Source organism: Nyctereutes procyonoides, unplaced genomic scaffold (assembly GCF_905146905.1).
Source record: "Nyctereutes procyonoides isolate TBG_1078 unplaced genomic scaffold, NYPRO_anot_genome, whole genome shotgun sequence".
Classification (NCBI taxonomy): Eukaryota; Metazoa; Chordata; class Mammalia; order Carnivora; family Canidae; genus Nyctereutes; species Nyctereutes procyonoides.
Genome location: NW_026575030.1, coordinates 23,492,302 through 23,517,722, shown reverse-complemented (window position 1 = coordinate 23,517,722; position 25,421 = coordinate 23,492,302). Strand labels below are relative to the sequence as shown.

The window sequence follows — 25,421 nt, the reverse complement described above, 5'->3', positions numbered from 1 at the left end:
AACTCACAAGCGGATGCTTCTAATCCTTACTTTGGAAGGTATTAATGGAGATCTAGGTTGAGGGCCCTATGCCGGGGCTGATACATAGAGGTGATCTTGCATCTCAGCTGAGAAGTGGGGTTGGCTGGAAAGTTCTGTTGTGCCAAGTAGGGCTGGCTTGCAATTGACAAGTGGGTTTACTTTTGTCAAGGGGTCTGACTTTGCTAGGTCCTGGGCAGAGTATGGCACGTGCTCTGTATCTCTGAGGAATGTGGACAAGCATCTGCATGCTACGCTTGTCATAGATGTTCATTTATCCCACAGGCCTTTCTTTTTCTTTTTTTTTTTAAAACAGATATTTCTCAACAGGCTTCTATGAGTTAGATATACCATGCTAAGGCATTAGGGACATAATGATAAATAAGATGGACACCATCCCTTCCTCCCATAGCCCAGTGGGAAAGCCACTAATTTATTACTCCAAGTAGTAAAGTGCTAGAAAGAGGAAATATAAGGTGATAAGAGAATGTGCAATACGGGTCCCTAACCTAATGCAGGGAGCCAGGAAAGGCTTCTCTGAGAGCTTATGGACCCTTTCTTAGAATAATATTTCTAAATGTTTAAAACAATGCATAGGATGACAAAGCAAATCAATGATATTAAAATACAGTTATCAAGATATAACAAATATGTGACAAAAATATTTGTATTCATAAATGCATCATTTGAGTAGATCTCATGGCAGGTTTGGTGCTTTCTGTAAAATTTAGTGATGAGCAGAAACAGTGTTTCAGGATATCTGCACCTATTGCCTGTTGTTGTATGAGAAAAATGTGGTTTCTGGGGGCAAAAAAATACGTATGATTTCTGTTGGTGGCAAAGTCAGAGACGCTGCTAGTGCTACTATAATTTGTTACCTACATTTGTAATAATAAAGGTAAGGCTCTAATTTCATTTAGAGGTTAGTGAAAATAAAGATATAATTCTTTCCCCATCCAAGTTCATAGACCTCAGTGTAAAGAATTATTCGAAAACTTGAACAGAAAAGGTGATTTAGTCTCTTTTTAATGTCATATTAGAGCGTTGTCTAAGAAGGCCACCTGAGGGCCATCCGGTGTGCTAGGGAATATAACTTTGCTTATTATTCTTTAGGACCCGTACTCTGCTGGTAGATAAGATGCACATGATTTCTGTTTGGTAGAGAAGAGAGACTGGGAGGTGATTGCCCTGTAAGACATGAACCAGTTTGATAGCTCATTTAGCAGTCTTATAACAGGATTCTTTACCCCCCCACCCCCCATGAGCCATATGCATATTGATTTCTTATGACTTTTTTTTTAAAGATAGATTATTTATTTATTTATTTATTTATTTATTTATTTATTTATTTATTTATTTATGATAGACATAGAGAGAGAGAGAGAGAGAGAGGCAGAGACACAGGAGGACGGAGAAGCAGGCTCCATGCCGGGAGTGCGACGTGGGACTCGATCCCGGGACTCCAGGATCGCGCCCTGGGCCAAAGGCAGGTGCTAAACCTTGAGCCACCCAGGGATCCCCTTATAACTTCTTTTTTTGAAAGATTTTTTAAGTCTTTTTTTTTTGTTATATCCTTTTTTTTTTTTTTGATGTAACTATCTTAGTGGGCCCCTTACTAAGAGTTCAGTAATACTTTGAAAGGTGCTCAATATCTATTTGTATGAGATTTCAGTTTTTAACACTTGAGAATTGTGTGTGACCCCAGTTTAAGAACCACTGAGTGAGCAGGATGTGAGGATGTCTGGGCTGCATATGCTAATGTAGGGGTGCTGCTCCGGAAGGAGGTGGGTCAGACCCTCACAGAGAGGGAAGAGAGGTGGAGCAAGTGAGCCCCGGGGAACTTCAGCATTTAAAGGTTGGGGGGATCAGGGATTGCAAAGAGGTTAGGAAGCATGGCTGAAGAGGTGGAAGGGAGGCCAAGAGCGTCCTGCTGGAGACAGAGGAGAACTGGAGGTGTGTGTAGGGTGTCTGTGTGGAAGTCATTGTGATTCATCCTCATTGAGAGCCTTCCCGGTGGTGGTGGTAGGCAAAGATCTGAGGGGGCTGAGGAATGGATGGGGGCAAATGGAGATGGAAAATTCTGGCTGTGAAGGAGAGGGCAATGAGGTGGAGTCCAGAGATGGATGGGTGGCGGAGGTTTCCCAGCCTGGCTGTGGATCTGCATCACCCCAAGGGAATATGTGTACAGTGGGATTCCTGGCCTCCCCAGATCTGCGGGATAATGTCCTTCAAGGACAAATCCCCAGGAATCTATTTCCCTGTACTTAGAGCTGTTGTGCATACAAACCAGGCAGTTTTACAAGTTACCGACATTAGTGTTGCCCGGTGCATGGTATCTGGCCAGCCAAGGCTGTTGCTCCCGGCTGAGTGGTGTGGACCCCAGTTTTGCCCCTGTCATGATTCATGATCTACGGACGCTGGGGAGGCACATGGTGCAGTTGCACTTGGCTCCAGGTGCCCTGCTGAGCTCTTCTCTGGGGGTGGGTGGGGAGCTGCAGCGAGCGGGCAGCAGGTAAGGATGCATCAGGCTGCTGCGGCTCTGACCCTTTGGGGGTGCTTAGTGGCTGCACGGGGAAGGGAAGGCAGACCTGCTGGCCCTCCAGTCTCGTTTGGTGGAGCTGTAGTGAGTGGAGAGGGCTTGACGGAGCGGGCGCCGAGTGTGCACGCTGACTCACTGTGCTCAGAGGTCTAGCAGGTCTCGGGCTTCACCTGAGGGCTGTCCCTTCACTTCTGTGAGACTCAGTTTTCACATCTCCAAAGTGGGGACAGCACCACCTCCCACACAGGTTGTTTATGACAGCTTCTCAGGTGTTTTTCCTGCGTGGGACTCCTGCAAGCATGATTGTGCATTTTACATTATAGCCAGGTGTATATGTGCACGAATACAACAGGTATGAATGTTTTACCGGATGTCTTGCTATCTGCGGTACGTACTGATGTTGTCTATTTAATGTCGTTTAAAAAATGCTGGTGGCAATCCACTGAATTGATTTTGTGACTTGGCTCTCAGGCCGAAGCCCAAAGGGTCGAAAACACTGGTTTAAACCCTCAACTCCAGAGGACTGAGTGAAATAATGTGTATTAAAGCCTGGATGTATACCATGGATCTTGAGCACTTGAATTGTTATTTTCTTATCAATTAACTGAGCTTTGAGGCAGAGTCGGATTTCCGGAGTGGGATTTTACCTGCTCCTCCCCCCTCCCTGCTGCCTGATTCACTGTTCCCTCTACCGCACTCTTCCTTGTTAGCAGGCCTGGCACACCAGGCTGGCAGCGGCCCAAAGCCCTCTTGGCGCTAGGAGAGGTTTTTCAAAAACATTAAAAGCTTGAGGGACTTAAGTCCTGGTTAAATGCACTGCAGTTGCAATTTCAGGATAAGAAAACCTGTTTTTATAAGCTCTGGGATCAGTTGTCCGGCCCTGAATTGTCCCTTGTTGACAGCCACACGCTGTGGGGAATGTAGGGGAGGAGAACCGTACTGCGTACTGTGTCGCCCCCATGTAAGGTGTGGCTTTTAAAGGAAGCAAAATAGAAGAAATGCGGCTGGCTTTGTATTTAGAAGAGCAAGCAGTAAGGTGTGTGTGGCTCCAGGAATCTGTGGTCTCTTCCTGCTGCCAGGGCACCCGAGCCTGGGAGACGGGGCTCTGAGTCACAGCACTGTCACCTACCTGCTGTGTGACGCTGAGCAAGTTTCTTAGCTCCTCTTCGTCTCAGTTTCCTTGCATATAAAATAGATCTACTAAAAGTACCTACTGACTTCCCTTGCCAAGATGATTAAATTAGGCAGGCACGCGGATTGCTTAGCTGCCCCTGGTCACAGGGTAAGCTCCCTGTACTCGGAGCTGTTGTCCTTACCATGGGCTCATCCCTAGGCCCTGGATTTGGAGACTGAAGAATTCTCTCTTGGGTTCTGTTCCTTGCCAAGTGCTTGCCCATGTCTGTCTGCCCTGCCTGCCTGCCTGCCTTTCTCCTCCTCCTCCTCCTCCTTCTCCTCTTCCTCCTTCTCCTCCTCCTCCTTCTTAAAAAAAGATTTTATTTATTTGAGAGAGCATAAGCAGGGGGAGAGGAAGAAGCTGACTGCCCACTCAGCAGGGAGCCCAATGCGGTCTTGATCCCAGGATCTCAGATCATGACCTCAGCTCCTGAGCTGAAGGCAGACGTTTGACCACCTGAGCCACCCAGGCGCCTCCTCTCTCTTCTTCTTCTTCTTCTTCTTCTTTTTTTTTTTTTTGTTTTTCCCCTCTCTCTTTCTTAATAAGCACCTTTAACTTCTTAGCTGCAGCTACTCAGAGGTGTGCAACTCAGGGCCAGGCCCTCTCTGTCTGTCTGTCTGTCTGTCTGATGCACACAACACCATTCAGGGACTCACAGTGCTTGTGTTTGTTTCCAAGGCTGCTGGGTAGTAGACATTTGCACGTTGGCAAGTATCAGCGGTGAAATTCCCAAACTTGGTTTGTGGTGAGGCCTTCATTCTGGTGAAGAGTGTTATTTAGCCTTGGTGGATGGTGACAGATGCTTAAAATTTGCCTTATTAAGGGGCACAAATTACCCATATTTAAAAATGAATGTTCTTTTGTATTTCTCTTTCTTTCTCTCATCAAAGCCATTCTAGGTATGTGTTGCATGCAGAGTGCTTTGCAGATTTCATATAATAGATCCTATAAAAAAATTCCACAGCATCAGGTGAACAGAGGAGCAGAGAGTCAGCTGGAAGGGAAGAAGGGCAGAGAAGCACCCTTCTAACATGGGAAAGTACCACCAGCGCGCTGGCTGGCCAGCCAAGGGTGTCAGGAAGAGGTGGGGACAGTATTTGGTTGTGTTCTGGGTCTTTTTTCTTTTTCTTTCTTTTTTTAGGTAAGGTTTTTTTTTTTTTCTTCTAATTTCAGACTTACAGAGGAGTTGCAAGAAGATTACAAAGGATTCCCATCTGCTCTTTATCCAGATTCCATACATATTAACATTTTATCACATTTGTTTTATCACATTCTCCCATAACATTTGTAAAGTTCACAGACGTAATGATGCTCCTTTGCCCCCTAAATCTTCAGTATCTCCTAAAAGGCAAGGATGTTCTCTTACATAACTACAGTGCAATGATCACAATTAGGAATGTGGCATTTGGCCCAGAACCCAGTTCAGAATCACACATTGAATTTCATTGTTGTTGTATCTCTTTAGTCTCCTTTAATCTGGACCGTTTCTCAGTCTTTGTCTTTCATGACCTTGATAATTTTGAAGAATGTTCTTCAACTGGGTTTTTGATGATATTTCCATTCAGTGCATCATATCCCGAGGCGTATGGTGTCAATTTTACCCATTACCGGTGTCGCTAGCGCTGCTCCCTTAGTTAAGGAGGTTTCCATCAGGCTTCTCCGCTGTGAAGTTATGTTTGCTTGTGGGGTGATACTTTGAGATTGTTAATTATTTCCATAATGGTGGCCAAATAGAGATAATTTCTTTTTTTTTTTTTTAAGATTTAAATTGGACATGCCTATTATGGTGAATGAGAAAAACAGACAAAGAGGAAGAGGAATAAAATCTATCCAAGGACAAAGTTTCACTTTGGTGCATTTTTTTCTTCCAGTCTTTTCCTGAGCATAATTCTGCATATAGTTGTAATCATACCGTGTACATTTGAATTCTATTTTTTATTTTATTTTTTAAGATTTTATGTACTGAGAGAAAGTACACATGAGCGGTGGGGAGAGGGAGAAGAAGAAGCAGACTCTCCACTGAACAGGAAGCCCGATGCGGGGCTGGATCCCAGGACCCCGAGATCATGACCCGAGCCAAAGGCAGATGCTTAACTGCCTGAGCCACCAAGTCCACCCTGAATTCTATTTTTCAAAACTTAATGTTAAAACAAATACTTTTCCTTTGTACAGTCTTCAAAAACATCATCTAAATGGCTGTGTTATTCTGTTGAGTGGTTTCCTCTAAATAACCATTACCCTGCTCTTGAGTATTTAGGTTGTTTACAGTTTTTGACTCTTATGAGTAGGATCGTGTGAGTCATCTGTCAGAACCTCTGCTAATTTCCTCAGGACAGATTCCCAAAAGTGGTATTACCAAGTCAAGGAGCATAAATACTTTTAAGATACTTGATAAATTGTGCCAAATAGCTTTCCAAAAGAATTGTACTTTGGCCAGAACTGTATGACATCTGGGCGCCATAATTTAAGAGATTTGTTAATGATGTTTTTCAACTTTTTTTTTTTTCAACTGTGCCCTACCAGTCAAGGTTTGTGTTTAGATTAATTTCCTGTATTTTGAATTATGAAAGCGTAGGTATTTATTTCCCAAAATAAATTCTAGTAAAATAGCACATTATTCATTCCAAGCTCTAAAACTCCGCTGCCGGCATGGGATAGCTCTGAGAGTCATGAGCGTAGCTGTGTCTAAGGTAGGGCATTCAGGATGGTGAGGGACTTGAGGGCACATGTGAGGAACTGGGGAATTTCACCTACAGAATCCTAAGAAGGGGGACGCCTGGGTGGCTCAGAGGTTGAGCATCTGCCTCGGCTCAGGGTGTGAGCCTGGGGTCCTGGGATCAAGTCCCGCATCGGGCTCCCTGCATGGAGCCTGCTTCTCCCTCCGCCTGTGTCTCTGGCTCTATCTCTGTCTGAGTCTCTCATGAATAAATAACTGAAATCTTAAAAAAAAAAAAAGGAATCTTAAGGAATGTATTTGCCACCCTCAGAGTGTGATAGAGTGGTATGGGAGAGGGCTGACGCTGTCCAGGGTGAAATGGTAGCCTAGAGGACATGGACTTAGAAATATTTAGTTCTCACAGCCTTGTGAGCCCACTGTGTTGGACAGCCTCTGGAGTTTTGAGTCCTTGGCTCTGGAGGGCTGCCTGGAGGCTGGAGAGGGCACGTGAGGAATGTTGAAAGGGGTCACAAATCAGGGAAACCAACCAGCCCAACTGCAAGGCCTTTGGTCTCCTGCCATGAGCCCCTGAGTAGTAAAGGGCTGAGGTTGCAGGGAGAGCTACTCGCTAGTTTTTCTTTCATTTGTGGGTAGTTGTCACCAAGTGACCACCTGATGAGAACAGGCATAATGAAGCTTGGGTAATTGGGAAGAACATGGGAGATCAAGCTGTTCATAGTCCTTTGTCTCTTTCCGTACAGAAATTTATCTGAAGTATAATACATGATTTAATGCCTTAGACACTTTGAACTATCCCAACTGGAGCAGGTGTTAATATTTCTTTCTAGTCGAAGCTTTTGTTCCAGTAGGTACTCAAGAACTATTTGTATGTGTGCCAGGACAACCAAAATGATAGTACCTCACAGAGATCATATATTTCACTCATGTTGAAGCCTAGAAAGGGGTATTCTGGGGCCAGTGTATACTCCTGTGGGTCAGGGGCCCAGGTACCTTCTATCTTACTACTACACATCTTTAACAAGTCCATTCTCCTCATTGTCTCAAGATGGCAGCTTGAGTTCCAGCCATCTTGTCCAGATTCCATCTGGCATGGGGAGGAGGAGACTAAGAAGACCCAGATGTCTACTAGGAACTATTGCACATAACATTTCTGCTTGTATTTCAGGGGGGTGGAATTTAGTTACGTAGCCACACTTCCTGCAAGGGAGACTGAGAGGAGTGGCTTTTAATGTGGGTGGCCACATACCCAGAGAAACTCAAAATTTTTTTTCGCAAGGTATAATTACCTTGTGGTACTTCACTGGTTGTGGTCATGAGGATGGAGTTAACAAAATATCACCATTGCAAAGGGCTTTGGAAAAATCACTGTCAGCCCCTTCATTTTACAGAGACTTAGAGAAGAGAGAGGACTTGTCCAAGCTCACACAACCAGTAAATCCAGTGCAAAACTTGGGTTTCTAGTTGTTTCCACCAAACCTCCAGCTCGACATTCTCAGCCAGTTCGAGTTCTCTGACCTTGGGTTCAGGTCATCTGTTTTTAACATTTTTCCTGTATCCCTTTACCACCAGCTTCTTGGGAGTCTAGACTTTTAGATTCTGACATTTGAAAACTATTTTGAGCAAAATGTGGGTTACACTAAATTAAACCGGTTTCTTCACAGCTCCCAACATAAGAAGGGTATCTTTTTTCAGGTGACGGAGCAAGAAAGGGTCAAGTCCCACCTCCACCCTTTTCCCTAAATGCTAGACTCTGTGTCTTCAAATCCTTCTCCTTTAGCAAGCTGCTTTTACATAATTGAATACCTCTGGTTTCATGATCCGCATTGAGTAGTGAATCTGTAACGCCAGCCTCCCCTGCTACAGAGAACGTGAGGGTGCTGGCACGCACCCCAGAGATCTGGAGCTTTTTAAAGCCTAGGGTATAATGTGGCAAGGAGCGTTCTCGCTATTAGTTTCTAGAATTGTACCACTCTTTATCTCGTTAGTCTGGTGGGGGTGGTGGGTGAGGGTAAGTGAAGAGAGAGGAGCTCATGTGTGCTGTGTGTTAGGGCGGGAAGGGCACAGGCTCCTGGACACGACCTCTGATTAATAGCACATCTGGGCTGGTTGCCCCAGCATCCTGAGAACTGGGGCATACAAAGGGACACTCTGGGCTTGCAGGAAGCAGAGGGATATAAATCCCTTCTCACCATGGGATTCTGGAAGTTTGAGGCTTTTACAGCCTCTCTGAAGAGCCCTGTGTAGGAAGGAGGTGGTCCTTTTCTGCTTGGGTCCAGGGAGCTTGTGGGGTTGAGAGAAATAGACCGCCTCTGGCCAGGAGCCGGGAGACCCGAGGTCTAGTCCCAGCTCTGCCGCTTACCTACTGTGTGACCCTGGTAAGTGATATAACCTCTCTGAGCCTCAGTTTCCTTATCTGTGGGATGAGGCTGGTACCCACGTGTTGGGTTTTGTGAAGGGCAGATGGGCGCGGAATCTGTAAGGAGCGTTCGGCACGTGCTGCGTGGCCTCCTGGTCTGTGCGGCCACGCAGATGGGTGATTATTTCAGGGTTTGTTATGGTGAATGTGTGTACGTGCATACTCCTTCCTGCCTGGACGTGCTGCTTTGCCTGATTGCAGCCAGGACCCTGGAGAGGAAGAGGTGGTGCCTGTTTCACTGTTGTTCTTGCTCTATCTGTGATTTGTCTCACTAATAGTGCTAATAAAGATAATTATGATTATTATGTACTTCTGTATGCCAAGCATTATGTTAGGTTCTCTGTGTACTTTATCCCCTCGTTTAATCTGCAGCCAGCCCCACAAGGGAGGTATCCGTATTATCCTCCCAACTTTGTAAGTGGGGAGATGGCACCCCGAGGGGGCTGCTAGCACCTCAGGTCATGTTGCTATACGTGGTGGCACCTGGGTTTGACCCCAGCTCTGCTTGGCTCCAGAAGCAATGCTCTTTCTGTGGTGTCTGAGGGGTGGGAATCCCTCAAAGGGGGAAGATGAGGGTGGGCTTCTAGGCTGGGCCTGATTTGGGGCAGGAGAGCCCTCAGGGCATCTGGAAGATGAGAAGACCTGTTGCCTCCAGCAGGCCGTGGTGGAGGCAGGGTGAGGGCTTCTGGGCTCTGGGGAGGGGCTGTGTGCTCTGAGTGGGGATGGGGCGGAGGGTGGAGGCACCTGCTACTCTGCTGGAGGGGCCTGGTGGTCTGATGGGGTACGCACTGGGACAGGGTTGCGGGTGGCACTGGGGGCCTGGATTCCCCTGCAGCAGCAACAGGGGCAGCTGACCTTCCCAGCAGGGTTTTGCTCTGCACCGGGTGGGTGGGGGGTAGTTTTATGGACCTCAGCCCAGCCCCTGGGGGCAGCTCAGCCCTGATGTAAACACTGTTAAAGCTGAGGGTTGGTGAACAGAAAGAAATCAATCATTGGGAAAGGCCAGAAGGAGTTGTGGTGGACAAAGGGGATTTTTTTTCTCTCTCCTCTACCACCCAAGCTAGTGACTTAGAATGTAAAGAGCTGCCACACCCAGGGACAGTTCCGTGGCTGACTGGGCAGGTGACTGGCTTCTGAAGCACTTTCTCAATGCTGCCCTCTCCCCCCTGAGGGCTTGACGAAGCAGAGAGTTTGTGCATCATTAACATTGTTATTTTTGTTGTTATCAGGGTTTGTGGGTTGTGACTTATGAAGTCTGCAGGAAGGTGCTTGGCAAGGTGATCCGAGGCTCCCTGGAGCTGCATCTTAAGGAAAGGAAGGAGCGTGCACACTGCAAAGGTTAAGATACAAGTGGAGGAGAAGGAGGAATGTTAAGTGGCTGGAGGAGAGGCTTGGGGGAGGGAGGACAGGGCCCTCCTCCTGGGCTGCCCTGTGGTTGTGAGCTAAGGTGATGGTCTGGCCCCCTGCCAGGGACTAGTGGTAAGGATTAGGGGGTAAGGGGAGGAGACACCTCCATAAGGGGTTCTAAACCAGGCTAGCCTTGGGCAGTGCCCAGTTTAAACCCTAGGATCATATTGGGTGATAGTGTTCAAGCAAAGTCAGTTAGTTCAGTGCCTTTCTCACTGTGAGCTTAAGTTCTCTGCTACGTGAGGGTAAACGTTGGGTCAGAGGCTCTGGTGGCTGGCTGGAAAGCGGTTTGTTTACTGTGAAGGTGGCTGTTGGTTAGATGATTGGAGGGATTTACTGGGTTTTACAGAAAGGAAGCTGTGGGTATGTCATAAGACTTGACTCTTGAGGTTTCTGCTACAGTAGATGCTTTGCCGTCCCTGTGGGCCAGCAGCATTCCACTGTCCTGCCTGGGCAGGTAGGGACTGTGCCTGTCCTCTATCCTATCTCCTTTCCTTCTCTCCAGTTCCAGAAGTGTAGGATGCCTGCCAGTCTCAGGATGGCTGGTCTACAGGTCAAAGTACCAAGGTACTGGGCAAGGGCAGTTGTTTTTCCTGACTGACCATATTTATCTGAGGATTAAAAACAGAGAGGAAAAAATAAAACGACCAAATCAGAGAGGGAGACAAACCATAAGAGACTCTTAATCATAGGAAACAAACAGAGGGTCACTGGAGGTGAGGGGGTAGGGGGTTGGGGTAACTGGGCGATGGACAGTAAGGAGGGCATGTGATGTAATGAGCACTGGCTATTATATAAGACTGATGAGTCACTGACCTCTACCGCTGAAACCAATAATACATTATCTGTGAATTAATTGAATTTAAATAAAGTTAAAAAAAAAACAGAATGGCATGAGTGTGTTTTTCCAACGGGTTCTTTTCTTTTTTTTCCTTTAATCATGTGCATTGAGCTATGGACTTTTTAGTCTGAAGTCCATTAGCTCCTGGGGAGCGGTAGAATAACATGTACTAATATAATGGAATGAACTTTTTGGTGAGCTCTCCAGGTGGGTTACATAAGGGCAGTGGATCCTCAGGGATTGTACCCAGCTCTGGCAGGGCAGAATGAAGAAGTAATTCCTCAATTCCTCCTCCTGGATAGTTTTACCCTGGGGAGAAGGAACCTCTGAATTCCAATGGCAGATTATATTTAGAAACACTAGAAGAGGGCCACATTTCTGTCTTCCACTCTGCTGAGATGGAAAATTGCATTATATATTATGGTAACTGATATCTATTGGAGTGCTTTATGATTTATAAAGCGTGTTCGATAAGTCACCCCATTTCATCCTCACAGCAGTACCACTAGGGAGGTATCATTATTTCCACGTCAGATGCAAGGTACTAAGCCATGGAAGGTTGAGTGATGTTGGCTGGGCATCTGAACGGTAGAACTAAGATGCAGCTCCAGACTTCTAGCTGCCAAGAGGCAATGGACTGAGATGGCATCAGGTCAAATAGACTAGGATTCAGGTTCTGGCCCTGTTATTTAATTAGCTGTGTAGCTTTGGTCAGATTATTTAACTGATTACTACAGTCAAGCATATCAGATAATCCACAGTTGCCTCCTTTTATTGACCACATTCATCCATAACTCTACCCTTGCTGCATTATGGGCTGGTTGCTCTATAGACTACAGGATATTTGTCCTGGACTCCTCTTTACCATTAATATGGTAATTCTCCTTGCCTCTCTCTGTGGGATCCTTTGTTTCCTATGTTCACATTGACTTTCTCATTTTTTACTGGTCTTGATAGAGCATAGCTTCCAGTATTTTTCTGAGAAAGGGTCTATTGGTGGTAAGCTCTTAAGCCTAAGTAAATCTGTACTCACAATGGACAGATAGTTTGGGTGGATATAGAATTCCAGTTGGGGATCATGTTGCGTGAGAGTCCTGAGGGCAACACTTCATTGTCCTCTGCTGTGCTGATCTTAGGCCAGTTTTGACACCTGGTCTTTTTGTAAGTGGTGGGTTTTTGTTTTTTTTTCTCTGAAATTTTCAGAATCTCCTCTTTGTCAGCAGTGTACTTTGGTGAGAGTCTTTTTTTTAGTCATCATGCAGGACCCTCTCAACTGGAGATTTATATTCTTCAATTCTGGGGTATTTTCTTGAAGTATATTTTTGATTATCTCTTTTCCTCTGTTTACTTCTTTTTCTGGTTACTTTAATTTGGTTCTTGCGCTTAATGGATCCATCTTTTTAATTTTTCTTCTATTTTTTATTTTTTGCTTTTATGTTTTATTTTTTAGGAGTTTTAAAAAATTCTGCTTTCAACCTATTGAAATTTTTTATTTCTGTGACGGTTTTACTTCCCAAGAGTTTTTCCTGATTCTCTTTGACAATTCTTTTCTCGTAGCATTGTATTCTTGTTTTATGGATGCAGCATTTCATTTCTCTGAGAATAATAATTATAGTTTAGCTGTTTTCTGTTCTTTTTCTTCTAAGTATCATCTTTCTTTTAGGTTGTTTTCATCACTGCTTTTATGTTGAGGGCTTTCCTTAAATATCTGGTAAACTTGGGTTATCTGTATTGAATAGCAAGACACTGGCACATGCATTGGAGACTCTCTGAGTGTGAGGAGGAGATAGAGGGCATTTGTTTACTGAGAGGGCTTCACCGTGGACATTTCAGGGGGAACTCAGTTGTTTCATTGGAAGATCTCAAAATCACCATCCTTAGGTTGTTTTTCTTGTGCTTCTCAGAGAAAAACTCTCTAATCTCCTGCTTAGGGGGATAAGGCTGGCAGCATTCTGGAAAAGGGAAGGGAGATGTCGGGGGGATGGGGGCTGATGGAGATGGGTTATCTCAAGGTTCAGTTTGTAGACTTTCCCTTAATCCCCGCCCTCCTTTTTTTTTTCTCAGGGCCATACTTCCACTGCCTGTCTGGTGTATCCCAGCAGAGCTTTTCTTAATCACCCTCTCCATACAGTAGTTCTGTGTTTACTGCCAGCTAAGCTGGCCAGCTCTGTGGGCTGGGTAAGGCGATCGGCTGTATGACTGTTTCTTATTCAGACTTTTAACACATCTCCCCTAGACTGCTTCCAGCCCACCCCTCTTTGTGACTGCAGAGGTGCTTGGGCCTTCCAGTGTCTGATGTTGTTCTCAAGATTCTCTGGGAAGAATTATTGTGTCATTCTTCTTGTTGACTGGCCTCCTGAGATCATCAGTTGAGTGGGAAAAGCTGAAAACCTTTTCATCCTAAATATGAGAAGTGATCTTACTTCTCTGTGGGTTTGTGCTTCAGTGCGTCTAGGTGGGATGGAGTGTTTCACATTGCTCTGGTATATGGTGTTGGGGTCAGTGTGGAGTACAGACATTGACTTCCCAGAGTGTTCTGGACTGAGTGGGTGGCAGGACATCCATGCAGCATCCTTGTGTAGTATGCAGCCCATACAGCTTTATAAAAGTGCCTGAAGAGGAGTGGTGAGTTGGAGACTGGGAATGGGCTGGGCAGTGTACTGGGGGAGAGTTGTTGGTGATTTGGAGAGGGGATAAGGTAGAAAGGTTGATACAGTGTCCTGAGAAGAGTTGGTGTGCCCTCATACCTCTGAAGTAAAGTGTGTTCTAGGCAGTATGTCTGTTGGCACCCATTCTTCCTGGGGCCTGGCAGGAAGCTGGGGCTCACGGTCTTTGGCTTCTTGATCCCCAGGTGGTCCTACCAGTGTGGCTGTCCTCCACAAAGGTCTCCTCACTCATCGAGAGAATTTCCGACCCCAAGGACTTGAAAAAACTTCTCAGGACCCGGAATAACGTGCTGGTGCTTTACTCTAAATCTGGTGAGTCCCCATCCTGGCCTTGAGGGGTCATCCTTCGGGGATGGGATGGCTTGGGTTCGGGGCACAGGTGGGAGGCAGAGACCTGAGGACCAGAAACCACTCAGGGAGGGCCTGAAGATCATCAGGCTTGTCAGCTTTCCCCAGAAGATGAGGCAGAGGCACCAGGGGGGTGTTCGCTCTGCTGTTTTGGATCCCTGAGAGGCTGTTTCAGTTCCCTATAATCATTCTCTCTTAGGATGAGCCTCTGGGGCCCTTACTACCTCACGAGGGAGAGGGTGTGTGTGAAGGGGGATAGAGGATGGTGGTCACTGGGGTTGGATGTTGTGTTTTCCTGGCCAGGTATGGGCCGGCCAGCATGGGGCATACATCGCCAGAGTTGTTGATGAACTGACTGGGTTGGCCTGTCGCCAGCTGAATTGGTCCCAGGCTTGGGAGTATGCACCCAGGCTGGCAGCCCTGGCCCTGCCTGGTCCCCGTCTGTACCCCTTTGGGGTCAGAACGTGGGAGTGAGTTTGCAGTGGGCTCCAGGAACAGACAGAGCAGTTTCAGTGAGGGTAGGAGCAGTGCTGGCCTCTGCTGACCTTGAGGCTGGCAGGGGCATAGTGGATGGAGAGTGGTTTGCTCAGCTCTTGGCTGCAACTTTGAACATCTGACTGTTGATGTTGTTCCAGCAGAGCTAAGTGTTTTCACTGCTCCTAAGGATGCCAAGTTTTCTGTGCCCTGGAGAAGCAACAGCCAGTGGCTGGGCTAGTTCCGGGCACAGTTCTCCCTGGCAGCTCATCCTCGACACTCATTGGCACTGGGGGCTGATGGATGTTTTGGACGTGTGTCTTCCCTGAAGCCTGCATCCTCTGAGTGCCCTGGCACTTGCTATTTCTTGCCCTTTTGAGGGCTTGGCACATACTTCCTGAGGTGGTTGTTGGGAGGCTAGCATGTTTCTAGCATTTCTCTGCTGTCAGGAATAGGGGGAAATTGAGGCAAGGGAGAAGCAGAGTTGCTCCTGAGGCCTGGGGTGCAGGGCCCTGAATAAGCATGGCTACCCCCTTTGGTTGCTCGTGGAGCTGGGTGGATGCCAGTGCAGAAACACGCTCAGTTCCTTCTCTGGGAAGGTCCCGTCCGAGAAGCTCATCATCTTACAGACTCTGCAGGGAATTTCTGGGACACGCTCCTGTTTGGAGTGTTTGGTGTGGGAGGCACCACAAGTTGTCAGATAGCGTCCAGTTTACCAGTGGGGAAACTGAGGCAGAGGGCGACTAGCTGACTCGTCTGAGATCTAGCAGCCCGTAGATGATAGAGCTGGTCCTCTGTGCTGGCCCTACCTTGTTTCCTCTGCTGGAGGGTAGGAAGAAATGTATTAATCCTGCAGTGACGGGAGGGCTCTCAGATCAGGAAATGATTATGGTAGTTGTGGGGCAGGACGCAGGGCCTGGATCACTCATACTTTCTCCTCTGCCCCTCACACAGCCACTGGCTGGTTCGTTGGCAGTGGGGCTTCTGGGGCTTCCTGGGCTCCTCTCTGCTTTGCACTGCTGGGTGGCTGGACCTTCCCGCCTCCTTGCCCCGGCCTGCAGCCAGACACGTGACCCTCAGTGGGCTTTTGGAGCAGTGTGGTGACTAGATTTTCTCCCACTCCCATCCTCCCAAGCAGGGCCTCCCTTTCCCCTAGGAGGGGGTACTTCATGCAGCTCTACTTCAGCCTCCCTCCCTGCCCCGCCAAGCCAGGTCTGAGCCCAGATGAGCGCTGGAGCGATGGCTTCTTGCACCTCTGCTGCGCTCCCTCCTCCAGCTGTGCTGGTGGGGGTTCCTGGGAGCGCCCCCTTTGACTGGCTCCGTGCAGGTCTCTAGAAAGATGCTTTTTGTTCACTTCCATGAAAGGCTCAGCATGCTGTGTATTCACAAACAGCTGCCATTATCCACACTAGAAAAGGAGATCTGTGGAGGCAAATAATTCAGACATCATTTCAGCTCGGCTTTGGAATGTACCTTATGTTTTTTGATGGGGGAGGCAGCCGACCTGCTCTGCCCACCAGGGTCTGCGTGGTCAGCCCTTCAGGTGAGCGCACAGGTATGATGGGATAAGGTACCACACTGGCCACAGCCGCTCTGCAGCAGCACCCTCGTAAGCTGGCAGTGTTGAGATCCTGGCCACGAGGCTCCATCCCCAAGGACCTGTCCTCCTCCTGTAGCTTCCAGGGTTTTGCCCAAATGCCTGGACCAATGAAAAACTTCCTTTTTGTGTGTTCACTCCACTCAGCCCCAAGGCATAGTGCGTGTTTTTGCCCCTGACCCTCCAGGTACTGGGCTGGCCCTTCTGTCGCTTCTGGGGAAATGGGCTGTGAAATGTGACTGGGTACGCTTGACATTGGTCCACCTGAGACTAGTGTCACATGTAAACCTCATTTAACCACCAGGTTGTACTGAGCCCCGGTGGAGGTGAGGAGGTGATGCACAGGTAAAGGGAAGGATCTGGTCCCTCCTCTTGTTCCCAGGTTGGGCTCCAGGACAGAGGAGTGTGGAATTGGCAAACCTGTTCCCTACATTATAGAATTATAATCGTTTGGTTATAGAACTTTCCCAATTTGTCCCAGTAATGGGACAGAGTAAAGTAATGAGTCAGAGATTCTACTGAGAGTTGAGGATCTGGCTGAGAGATTCTCAGAAGAGTAGGGTGTGAGGTGTGGCATAAAGGAGGGGTGAGTTAGGCGCTCCGTGTCTGTGAGGAGGGGTCCGGAGGCTGGCAGGAACAGGGGGTTTCTGAGAAGAGTTCTCACGGACTGTTGATCCCAGGGTTGGTATTTTAACTGGTGCTCGGGACCTCCCTTCCGGGACGGCGTCTCCATCCTTCCTTGCCCCTAAGGGAGGATGGCAGGGGTGGCCCTGGTATGCTTGGGCACAGATGTTTATTTTTTTATTTTTATTTTTTTTACAGAGGCTGCAGCTGAAAGTCATCTCAGGTTATTATCCACTGTGGCCCAGGCAGTGAAAGGACAAGGCACCATCTGCTGGGTAGACTGTGGGTATGTCCTGGGGCCATGGGGCGTGGTGGCTGGGGGGCAGGGCGTCCTTGGGGGATTTGGAGGGTGGGGTAGGGACAACGGAGTGTGACCCAGAGATTGCTGTGGGAAAGCCTCTCTCACCTTCCTGCCTGCCGGGTCACCCATGGACTGGAGAGGGGGCGGTGCTGGCTCTCCCACCTGTTCCTTCCAGCCCCACCCCTCTTCCCTTTTTCACATTGCTTTTACTTGTTACTCTGTTGTCCTGTGTCACTTGATTTTTTTTCTTCCCAGAGGGGCTTGTTTTATAGAGGGGGCCTCGATGCCCAGAGAGGCAAGGTTATTTTCAGGGTCACCCTGTGGGCTTGCGTGGGAGGGGTCCGCCACAAGAACCATGGGCTTTACACCCAGTCCGGGTCATTAATAGAGGTCACCAGTGCCCACAGCACAAACCTGGTGCAATCAGCTAGTCAGAGGGGCTGCTGCTTGCCTGCTGAGGTGGCTCCACTGGATCAGTGCTGGACAGGTGGCTTTGCCCTCCCAGCGCTCTCCTCTGACCTGCGTCCCCCTGCCCACCCTGCCTGTCCCATCCTGGTGCCAGCATAGCCCGCTCCTTCTCCTCCTCTTTCTCCTCCCTCCTCCCGGAGACTTTCTCGTCAGTGTTAAGGTGTTAGGATCAAACAGCAGCCCACGGGAAGGTGTCCGTAGGAAGGGGCGGGGGCTCCTCCGTGTGGGGAAGGGGGCTCTTGATGGAATTCCTCTGATTCTTCTGAGTGTGGGAGTTGGAGTCCAGGGTGTGCTCAGCTTCCCTTTCCGTTCCGTCATTAGGAATGATTTCCACGTCTCTCTGTGATTAGTGCACTGTGTGTGTGCGCGTGCACATACCCACACCGCCTTGTTATATAATTAGCTCCCAGTTTGGTATCGGTTGGCCCAAGTACAGAAGGCACGTAGATAGTGAATGAGCGTAGGAAAAGTAGCAACTGAGAGCAGGTTTGTCCCTTGTATGTTTGAGCACCTAGTGGATACAAGGTGCTGTGGACTTGGTGGATATCAGCATTTACATCCGCTCTGACTGAGGCCTGGAAGTGTCTCCAGGGTCACTGTGACCAGCTACTTCTCACCTGGACTTAGGGTTTATCCCTAAGGGATATGGGCCTGGGAAAAGGAGGGGGGAAGGAAAATACCGCATTCTTGTTAGTACAGGGAAGAGGTGGTTTCTGCGGGGGAAAAGTTCTTTTCCTGGATGGCCTACAAAGGGCTTCTTAACCTTTCCTGAAGCGGTTCTTGCCTGAGCCACAGCCCGGCCACCAGCCTGTGGGTTAACTGAACTTTAGGGGCCCCCTCCAGTGCCGCCTTCCTCCCCTTCAATCTGAATTCTAAATGGCTGTTTTGTGAGTGAACTTCTGGGACGCACGGATTTAGAAGTTGATGCCCTCAAGGTTGTCCTGCCCATGATTGGAGAGAATCTAAGGGAGAGTGATATTTTGACAAAGCGCTGAATGAGACCAGGAGAAGTCTCAGCTGAGTGGTGTTCGCTGTAGGAGTGTGTGTGTGTGCTCGTGCGCACCCCTCTCTCTGGCCTCGCACCTCCTAGTTTATTCAAACACCAGTTTAGTGGAGGAGATTTCTCACCAGACCCTTGGTGAGGTCCTGGCCAGTGGTCAGTTCTAGTTCACAGCTGGTCTAAGAGTGTCCTCGTCTCCTAGGTTTGTCTTCAGTCTCCCACATTTTACCAGCAGTGCACTGTGTGATGGGCAAAGTGACAGAGCCTTCTAGAGGGGCCAGGGCACTTCGGAAGCTCCATATCTGGAGATGCCACTACTTCTGCCTGTCTGATAGAGCCTCATCACAGGAAGTTCTTAGGCGTGCAGGTGGCAGAAATGGGAAGAAGAGCTTCGGTGTGGTTGCTGCCTTCACCTGCAACATTCCTGAGTGCTTAGTATCCTCAGGAGCTCCGTGTGCAAGGAGGAAGCCGACTCCAAACCCAGTGATTACAGTCCACGTGAGAAGTGCAGTCAATGGAGGCTACGGGTGTGAGGGCTGTCAACTTTTTTCTCCCTGGAAAGGTTGAGAAAAGCATCACAGTGAAAGTAGAGTTATAATTTGGGGCAAAGACCTTTGAGTACCTGGTCTTTGAAGTACTCGCTTTCCCTGCAGGCAGCCCCCTGTGGTGTGGGCCCTGCGCACAGCCCGCACAGCCCGGGGTCCCCTCCTGATGGGTATGGATGGAGGCAGCAGTGCTGCTCTGCTCTCAGCAGGGGCAGGGCTGAATGGGCCGCGGTTAGAACATTAGAATTCAGGGCTTGCTTGGAGACGTGATGTCTGGAGTCCATAAAAGTGCCAATGGGAGAAATAATCCTGAAAATCTAGGGGGGGCACCGTGGAGCTTAAAGAGTTAACCTGAAGACAAAAGGATAGACCGTTCCATGTAGTCACCCCTCAGTTCATCCCTCTAAGAGGAAGTGTAAACTGAAATGTTACCTGGCTTTTAGAATAGTTTTTTTTTTAAATTTTTTTTTTTTTTTAAATTTATGATAGCCACACACAGAGAGAGAGAGGCAGAGGGAGAAGCAGGCTCCATGCACCGGGAGCCTGACGTGGGATTCGATCCCGGGTCTCCAGGATCGCGCCCTGGGCCAAAGGCAGGCGCCAAACCGCTGCGCCACCCAGGGATCCCTAGAATAGTTTAGATAAGGGCAGCCCAGGGTGGCTCAGCGGTTTAGCACAGCCTTCAGCCCAGGGCCTAATCCTGGAGTCCCCGGATCGAGTCCGTGTTGGGCTCCCTGCATGGAGCCTGCTTCTCCCTCTGCCTGTCTGTCTCTCTGTCTCTAATAAATAAATAGAATCTTAAAAAAAAAAAAGAATAGTTTAGATAAGTAGATGGATCATGGAGCGCTAATGGATTGTGTCGGGAGCAGGAGTATCTGTGTCCAGGTTTGAAGTCAGAGGCAGGGTGCAGTGAGATCTTCCCAGAGCAGCCCAAGGGACTGAACTCAGGGCTCCTGTCCCGCAGGGTGTGGGCTGCTTTTGCCCTCCTGCTTGGCCACTCCTGCTCCTGGACTTCTGAACGTGCCCTGTGAACCATTAGAGAACCCACCGCATTACCCCAGGCCCGGCGGTGACAGCTCTCATTCCGTCCTTAATGTGTTCAGTCTGTGTTTATGCGTCTGAACGAGATGCCCTGGGGATGGGCAGAAGTGCTCTTGGGAACACGTTCTCTTGCCGTCTGCAGTGGAGTGAGGAGGTGGGACGGAGCCAGCGTCTGCTGTGCAATAGCAGGTGCTCAGCCGCCCCTCGCATGGGCCCTCCTGAGGTTCCCCATCTCTCAGCCTTTCCAGCTGAGCCTCCTGCCTTGCCAGCAGAGTGTTGGAGGCTAGGATGAGGATGCCAGGGCTTGGGAGGGGGTGACCAGGAGGTCTCGAGGGAAGAGCCCACTCTGCTTTTCTCCCTAAAGGACAGGTGAAGGGAACAGGGGCATTCCAGGGCAAGGAGACAGTGCTCTGGTGTAAAGTGTCTTTGAAGATACGCAGAATAATGGCAGAGGCCTGGATTGAAGGGTCAGCTCTGCTTCTTACTAGCCCGGTGTCCTTGGACGTTCCCTCATCTGTAGATGGGACAATGGTACACATTCTGCTGCCTTTCCAGGTCTGTGGTGAGGAGCCAGTAAGTGGGAGTTCTTTCTAGAACATGGCTTAAACGTGAGACCCCATTTTTACTGTTACTTTTCATCTGGGCAGGATCGTTCAGGGCATTCCCAGAAGCAGCCGAGGGGGAGAAATAGTGCGTGCCTTCTTCAGTGGCTCTTTCTTGGATGAGGATCCCTTGGTTGTTGAGAGGATGCCCCTGAAGAAAGTTCTGAGCATGAGAGAGTCAGCCCCCGTGCACGGGGTATTTTGCTCTGACCCTTGAGGAGTTTGAGATGCAGTGGGACCTGGAGAACTGTCAGTCATGGGGCCTGGCTTTGAGGCTAGACTGATGGCTGGTAGCTGTGGGACCTTTGGAAAGTCACTGCCCCTCTCTGGGCCTCAGTTTAAACTTGCGTGGACCGTGGAGTTGAATCTTCCAGTTTGCTCTCCATCTCTGAATAGGCTGGTTCAGAAAACCCTGGAAGCTGCCAGGTTTGGTGTGTAGTGTGTATCCGTGTAAGTATGTGGCAGTCTTTGGGGGCGGGGGGGTCTTTCTCTGTGTCACCCCCCCCTCCCCGTTCTGAGTGTCTGTTCCTTATGTCTCTCCTGTCCTTCCTCTGAGCTGCTGTCCTCTCTCCTGCTTTGTTCCCTCCCCTCTTCCCTAAGAGTGTCTGCTGCCTCTTTCCCATCTCTGGGTCCCTGCCTCCCCCAGTTTTTTGGTCTTCCCCCTCTCTTCTGTATCCGAGTATTTCTTTTCCTCTTTTCCTTGATTTTCTGGCTCTTCCCTCCATCCCCATGCACATGTGACTGCAGACACACGCACCCCCCTGTGTGGGTTTTCTCCCAGGGCCCAGGCCCTGTAGCTTATTGCTGTGAGGTGTCTGTAGGGTGTCTGGCTTCTGTCCACGGATTTTTCAGCTCTCCCTTCCCCTCACTCCACCTCCTGGCTCAGACTTCAGCAGCCACGCTCGAGTTGGCTGGTGGTGGTTGTCCGGCTGTGAAGTGCACTGTGTGCGAGGGAGTTGGTATTCCCCTCGTGCCCTGCAGCCTGGCATCGGGCTCGGCCTTGGCGCGGAGCGCTGCTGTCGGGGCAGCGGAGCTGGAGCCAGCAGGCAGGAGCTGTGCCTGGTATGCTAATTCCCGAGGCTGATTCTCACTGGGCCAAGACTGCTTGCTTTTCCTGAGGGTTTAAGGTCATCACCGAGCCACATTTTCCTTTTTCCCAGCTGTCTTCTTCCCATCTGCTTAGTACCCCCGGAGCAGTGCTGGCTTCCCAGATCTAAGACTTGAGGCCTTCCTGGGCGGGCGTAACATATTTTGAAGTCTTCTGTTTTCTCCTAAAAATTATTTGAATGTAGCATTTGCGTCTTCTTGAAGGTAGCATGTTTAACATTACTTACCAGGGGACAAAGCAGATTTCCAGGAGAAATGCCACATTTACGCTGTGGCTTCACATGCCTCCCGGACACATTGTCCTGTGCTCGTTGGGGGGCCATGTCCCTGCTGAGGAGCCCAGCCTGAGAACCACTGGGCTGTGGGGGGCATGAGGGCGAGGAGAGGACATGCCCCACTCTCTTATTCCCGTCCCTTTTATTAACTGTGTTGCGTTCCTTCATTCTGTGTCTTCTGGAGGTAGGTTCCATACAGACCAGCCAAGCCCAGGAGGATCCCTGTTGTCCCAAGTCTCTCATCCGAGGGTGCTGTGTGACCCCCAAAGCTGGTCCAGCTTTAAGGCCCTGCTGTTCCAGGCTGTTCTCTGTCTCTTGCCTCATGCCCTGCAGCTGTGTTCTTTCAGATTGTCCTGGGGATGTGGCACCTAGCGGTCACTCTGACAGCATTTCCTGCTCACTCTCTCCTAGTCCTCTCCCATTTCTTCACATCTCAGGAGTGAGGCCCTTCCTACATTTCCTGACCTGTCCACCCTCAGGGGCCACGGGTCCATCAGAGAGAGAGGCAGAGACACAGGCAGAGGGAGAAGCAGGCTCCATCTAGGGAGCCCGATGCGGGACTCGATCCTGGGACCCCAGGATCATGCCCTGGGCTGAAGGCTGCGCTAAACCGCTGAGCCACCTGGGCTGCCCGAAAAAGAGATTTTACTATTGCTTTGATGGGGCAACGGGACCCAGAAAGTCCAGGTTAGCCAGAGGCATGTCGTGGCCAGAAGTCTGCTCTGCCTCATGCCCTGCTGTGTGTGACTGCCCACCAGTTGAGCGAGGACCCTGTTTGGGGGCTGGAGGGTGATGGCTGAGGTTCAGTTCTTTCTGAGTCTCCATCCTTGGTCCTGTGGTCTGGCTCCTGATTGGCCTGTTACACGATATAGGCAGCCTGCTTTATGTTTTCGTAGTACTGAATGCTGTAGGGGAATTGGAAGCGCCGTTCACCTCATGTGGACAGCTCCTGCATTTTGCACCTCGGGAAACCAAGGGCCTCACCAGAGGTCACAGGCTGGCTGATGGCAGAGCCAGATCTAGAAGCCACCGACTGGTGGCAGCTGGCCCTTCCTTTAGGGAGCGTCTGGTCCCATATGATGTGACTTGGGAAAGGCAGGGTTCCCCTCCCTGAGCCTCTAGCACCTTGCATTCACCCGTGGGTCTAATTCCCTGGAGTGGGAGTGGCCAGCCTCTTGGATGACCGTGACTGTACACAAAGATCTCGAAAGCACAGCCCCGTGCACCTGCAGCAGCCATGCCGTGCTCATACAAATACATGAGTGTGAGTCTTTGTCTCCCTGGGCTGGGGGTGGGGAGGGAAGTGTGTATAGGCCTCTGGAATCTTCCCTCCACATTCTGTGTAGAGAAGGGCCCAGGTGGGTGGGGCAGGATAGGATGTAGCAGGTCAGGGTGAGTAAACAGGCCGATGGAGGCAGGGTTCCAGCCTCCCTAGCAGACAGTCCGGCTGGTTCTTGCCGGACAGTCAGGGGACTGGCAGCAAGGGCCTTTGCATGGCAGTCCACTCTCTGGGATCCATGGTGGTTTCCTCCCTCCTTCTGCCTTCCAACAAAGCCTCTCATTTCCCTGATTGCTGCTTTGTCTCCCTGCCTTTTTCCCACAGAGCCTCACTTCCTAGCTGTGGAAGGGAGGTAGAGAGGGAGGTAGCCAATAAATCAATTAGTCGTGCTTAATCTACCAACCCAGATCCTTTTAAGGTCCTGAGCTTGGGTAGTTTCACTTCCCTTCTTGAACTCTAAAACTTGTATTGTCTGTACCGAACAATTAGCACCTGCGTGTGTGCACATGCACAGGCATATGCACACATACTCAGAGAAACAGGAGGAAGGGGAGCCAGTCAGAGAAAGTACTATTAGGAATTGTCGGGATCCCTGGGTGGCGCAGCGGTTTAGCGCCTGCCTTTGGCCCAGGGTGCGATCCTGGAGACCCGGGATCGAATCCCACATCGGGCTCCCGGTGCAGGGAGCCTGCTTCTCCCTCTGCCTGTGTCTCTGCCTCTCTCTCTCTCTCTCTCTGTGTGACTATCATAAATAAATAAAAATTAAAAAAAAAAAAAGGGAATTGTCACCTGGCAGGACTCCTGGTGTTCAGGAGACAGAGCCCGGAAAGCCAGAGGTGTGTAGAGCCTTAAGACATCATCGTTGACTCACTCACTCGCTCAGGCTACGTGGAGAGCACCTGCTATGTGCCAGCTGCCTCTAACCCTGCAGAACCAGCTCTGAACCAAACAAAGCCCTCACCTTCCCGGAGCAGACATTTCTGATGGGGGGTGACAGTGGACACGGTCAGATGTGGAGACGCACTGCTGCGGACAGTGGGAGAAGGGAGTGCGGGCCTGTGGCAGGTCTGGGCCAGAGGTGCTTAGATGGGCCAGAAAGCCACCTCCTCACAGACCCCTCCAGGATTATAAGCATTGACGTCTGTGTATGTGTGTGTGTGTATGGAGCAGGAGAGAAGAGGGAATCCTTGGAAAATGTCCTAACCCCAAGAGGGAAGCGGGTTGTGCTGAGTCTGCATCAAGGAATCCTGTGGCAGAGACAGCTGTGACTCACTTAACTGGAGTGGGGGCTACAGGCTGAGCCAGACCTGCAGCTGGAGGTCCATGCTGAGGAACAGGCGGGAGAACCTCTGTGCCCTCCCAGCTCCACTCAGATGAGGCGCTTGCTTTGGAGTCTTAGCCCCAGGCCTGTCCTGAGCTCACCAGGGACCTATAGCTGTAGCAGCGAGACTTTTCCTTGGAGCAGGTTCTGGCAGATGAAGGCAGGGATTGGAGTTGGAATGATTCTGAACCCGGTCCCTCCTCCCTCTGCTTCGTAAAAGTCACAGGAAGAGGCTGGCAGCCAGGTGGGATGGAAGAGAGCCAGCATGGGGTGGCGCTTCTCCCCTCTGTTGGCTGCCTTGCAAAGTCTGAGCGGCCCGCTCGGGTGTGGCAGTGTGAGCAGGCTGGTTGGGTGCCCCTTCTGGGTGCTAGGATGGGGCTGAAGGAGGCCTGGGATGCTCAAGATCGATTCCTGCCCCAGCCACTATTTCTTGTTGCAGCTGGATGAACAGCAGGTGCTCACCTAGAAACAGTTGAGCACAGCAGAACAAAGCTGGACAAGGCAAGCGCCAAGTGAGCAGTTGTAAACATCCCGAGTGGAGTCCTCTCTCCTGGGGAATTAGCTCAGGCAGGGAAAGGGCACCTTAGATGCAGTCATTTGCAAGCATACCTACTGCCTGTCAGCCTGGCTTCACCACAGAGCCTCTGCGGGCAGGGCAAATAATAGCTCTTGTCAGTGGAGGCGGGTATGGCTTCCCCGCT

The 25,421-nt window shown here is 49.8% G+C and overlaps 1 protein-coding gene across 1 annotated transcript in view; it reads left to right on the top strand.

Moving 5' to 3' along the window:
• PDIA5 (protein disulfide isomerase family A member 5) overlaps positions 1 to 25,421 on the top strand; it is a 93,634-nt gene that overhangs the window by 5,848 nt on the left and 62,365 nt on the right. Inside the window, exons 2-3 of the mRNA XM_055316339.1 lie at positions 13,924 to 14,050; positions 16,980 to 17,067. Coding sequence (XP_055172314.1) covers positions 13,924 to 14,050; positions 16,980 to 17,067 — 215 coding nt within the window. The remainder of the gene's footprint in view (positions 1 to 13,923; positions 14,051 to 16,979; positions 17,068 to 25,421) is intronic.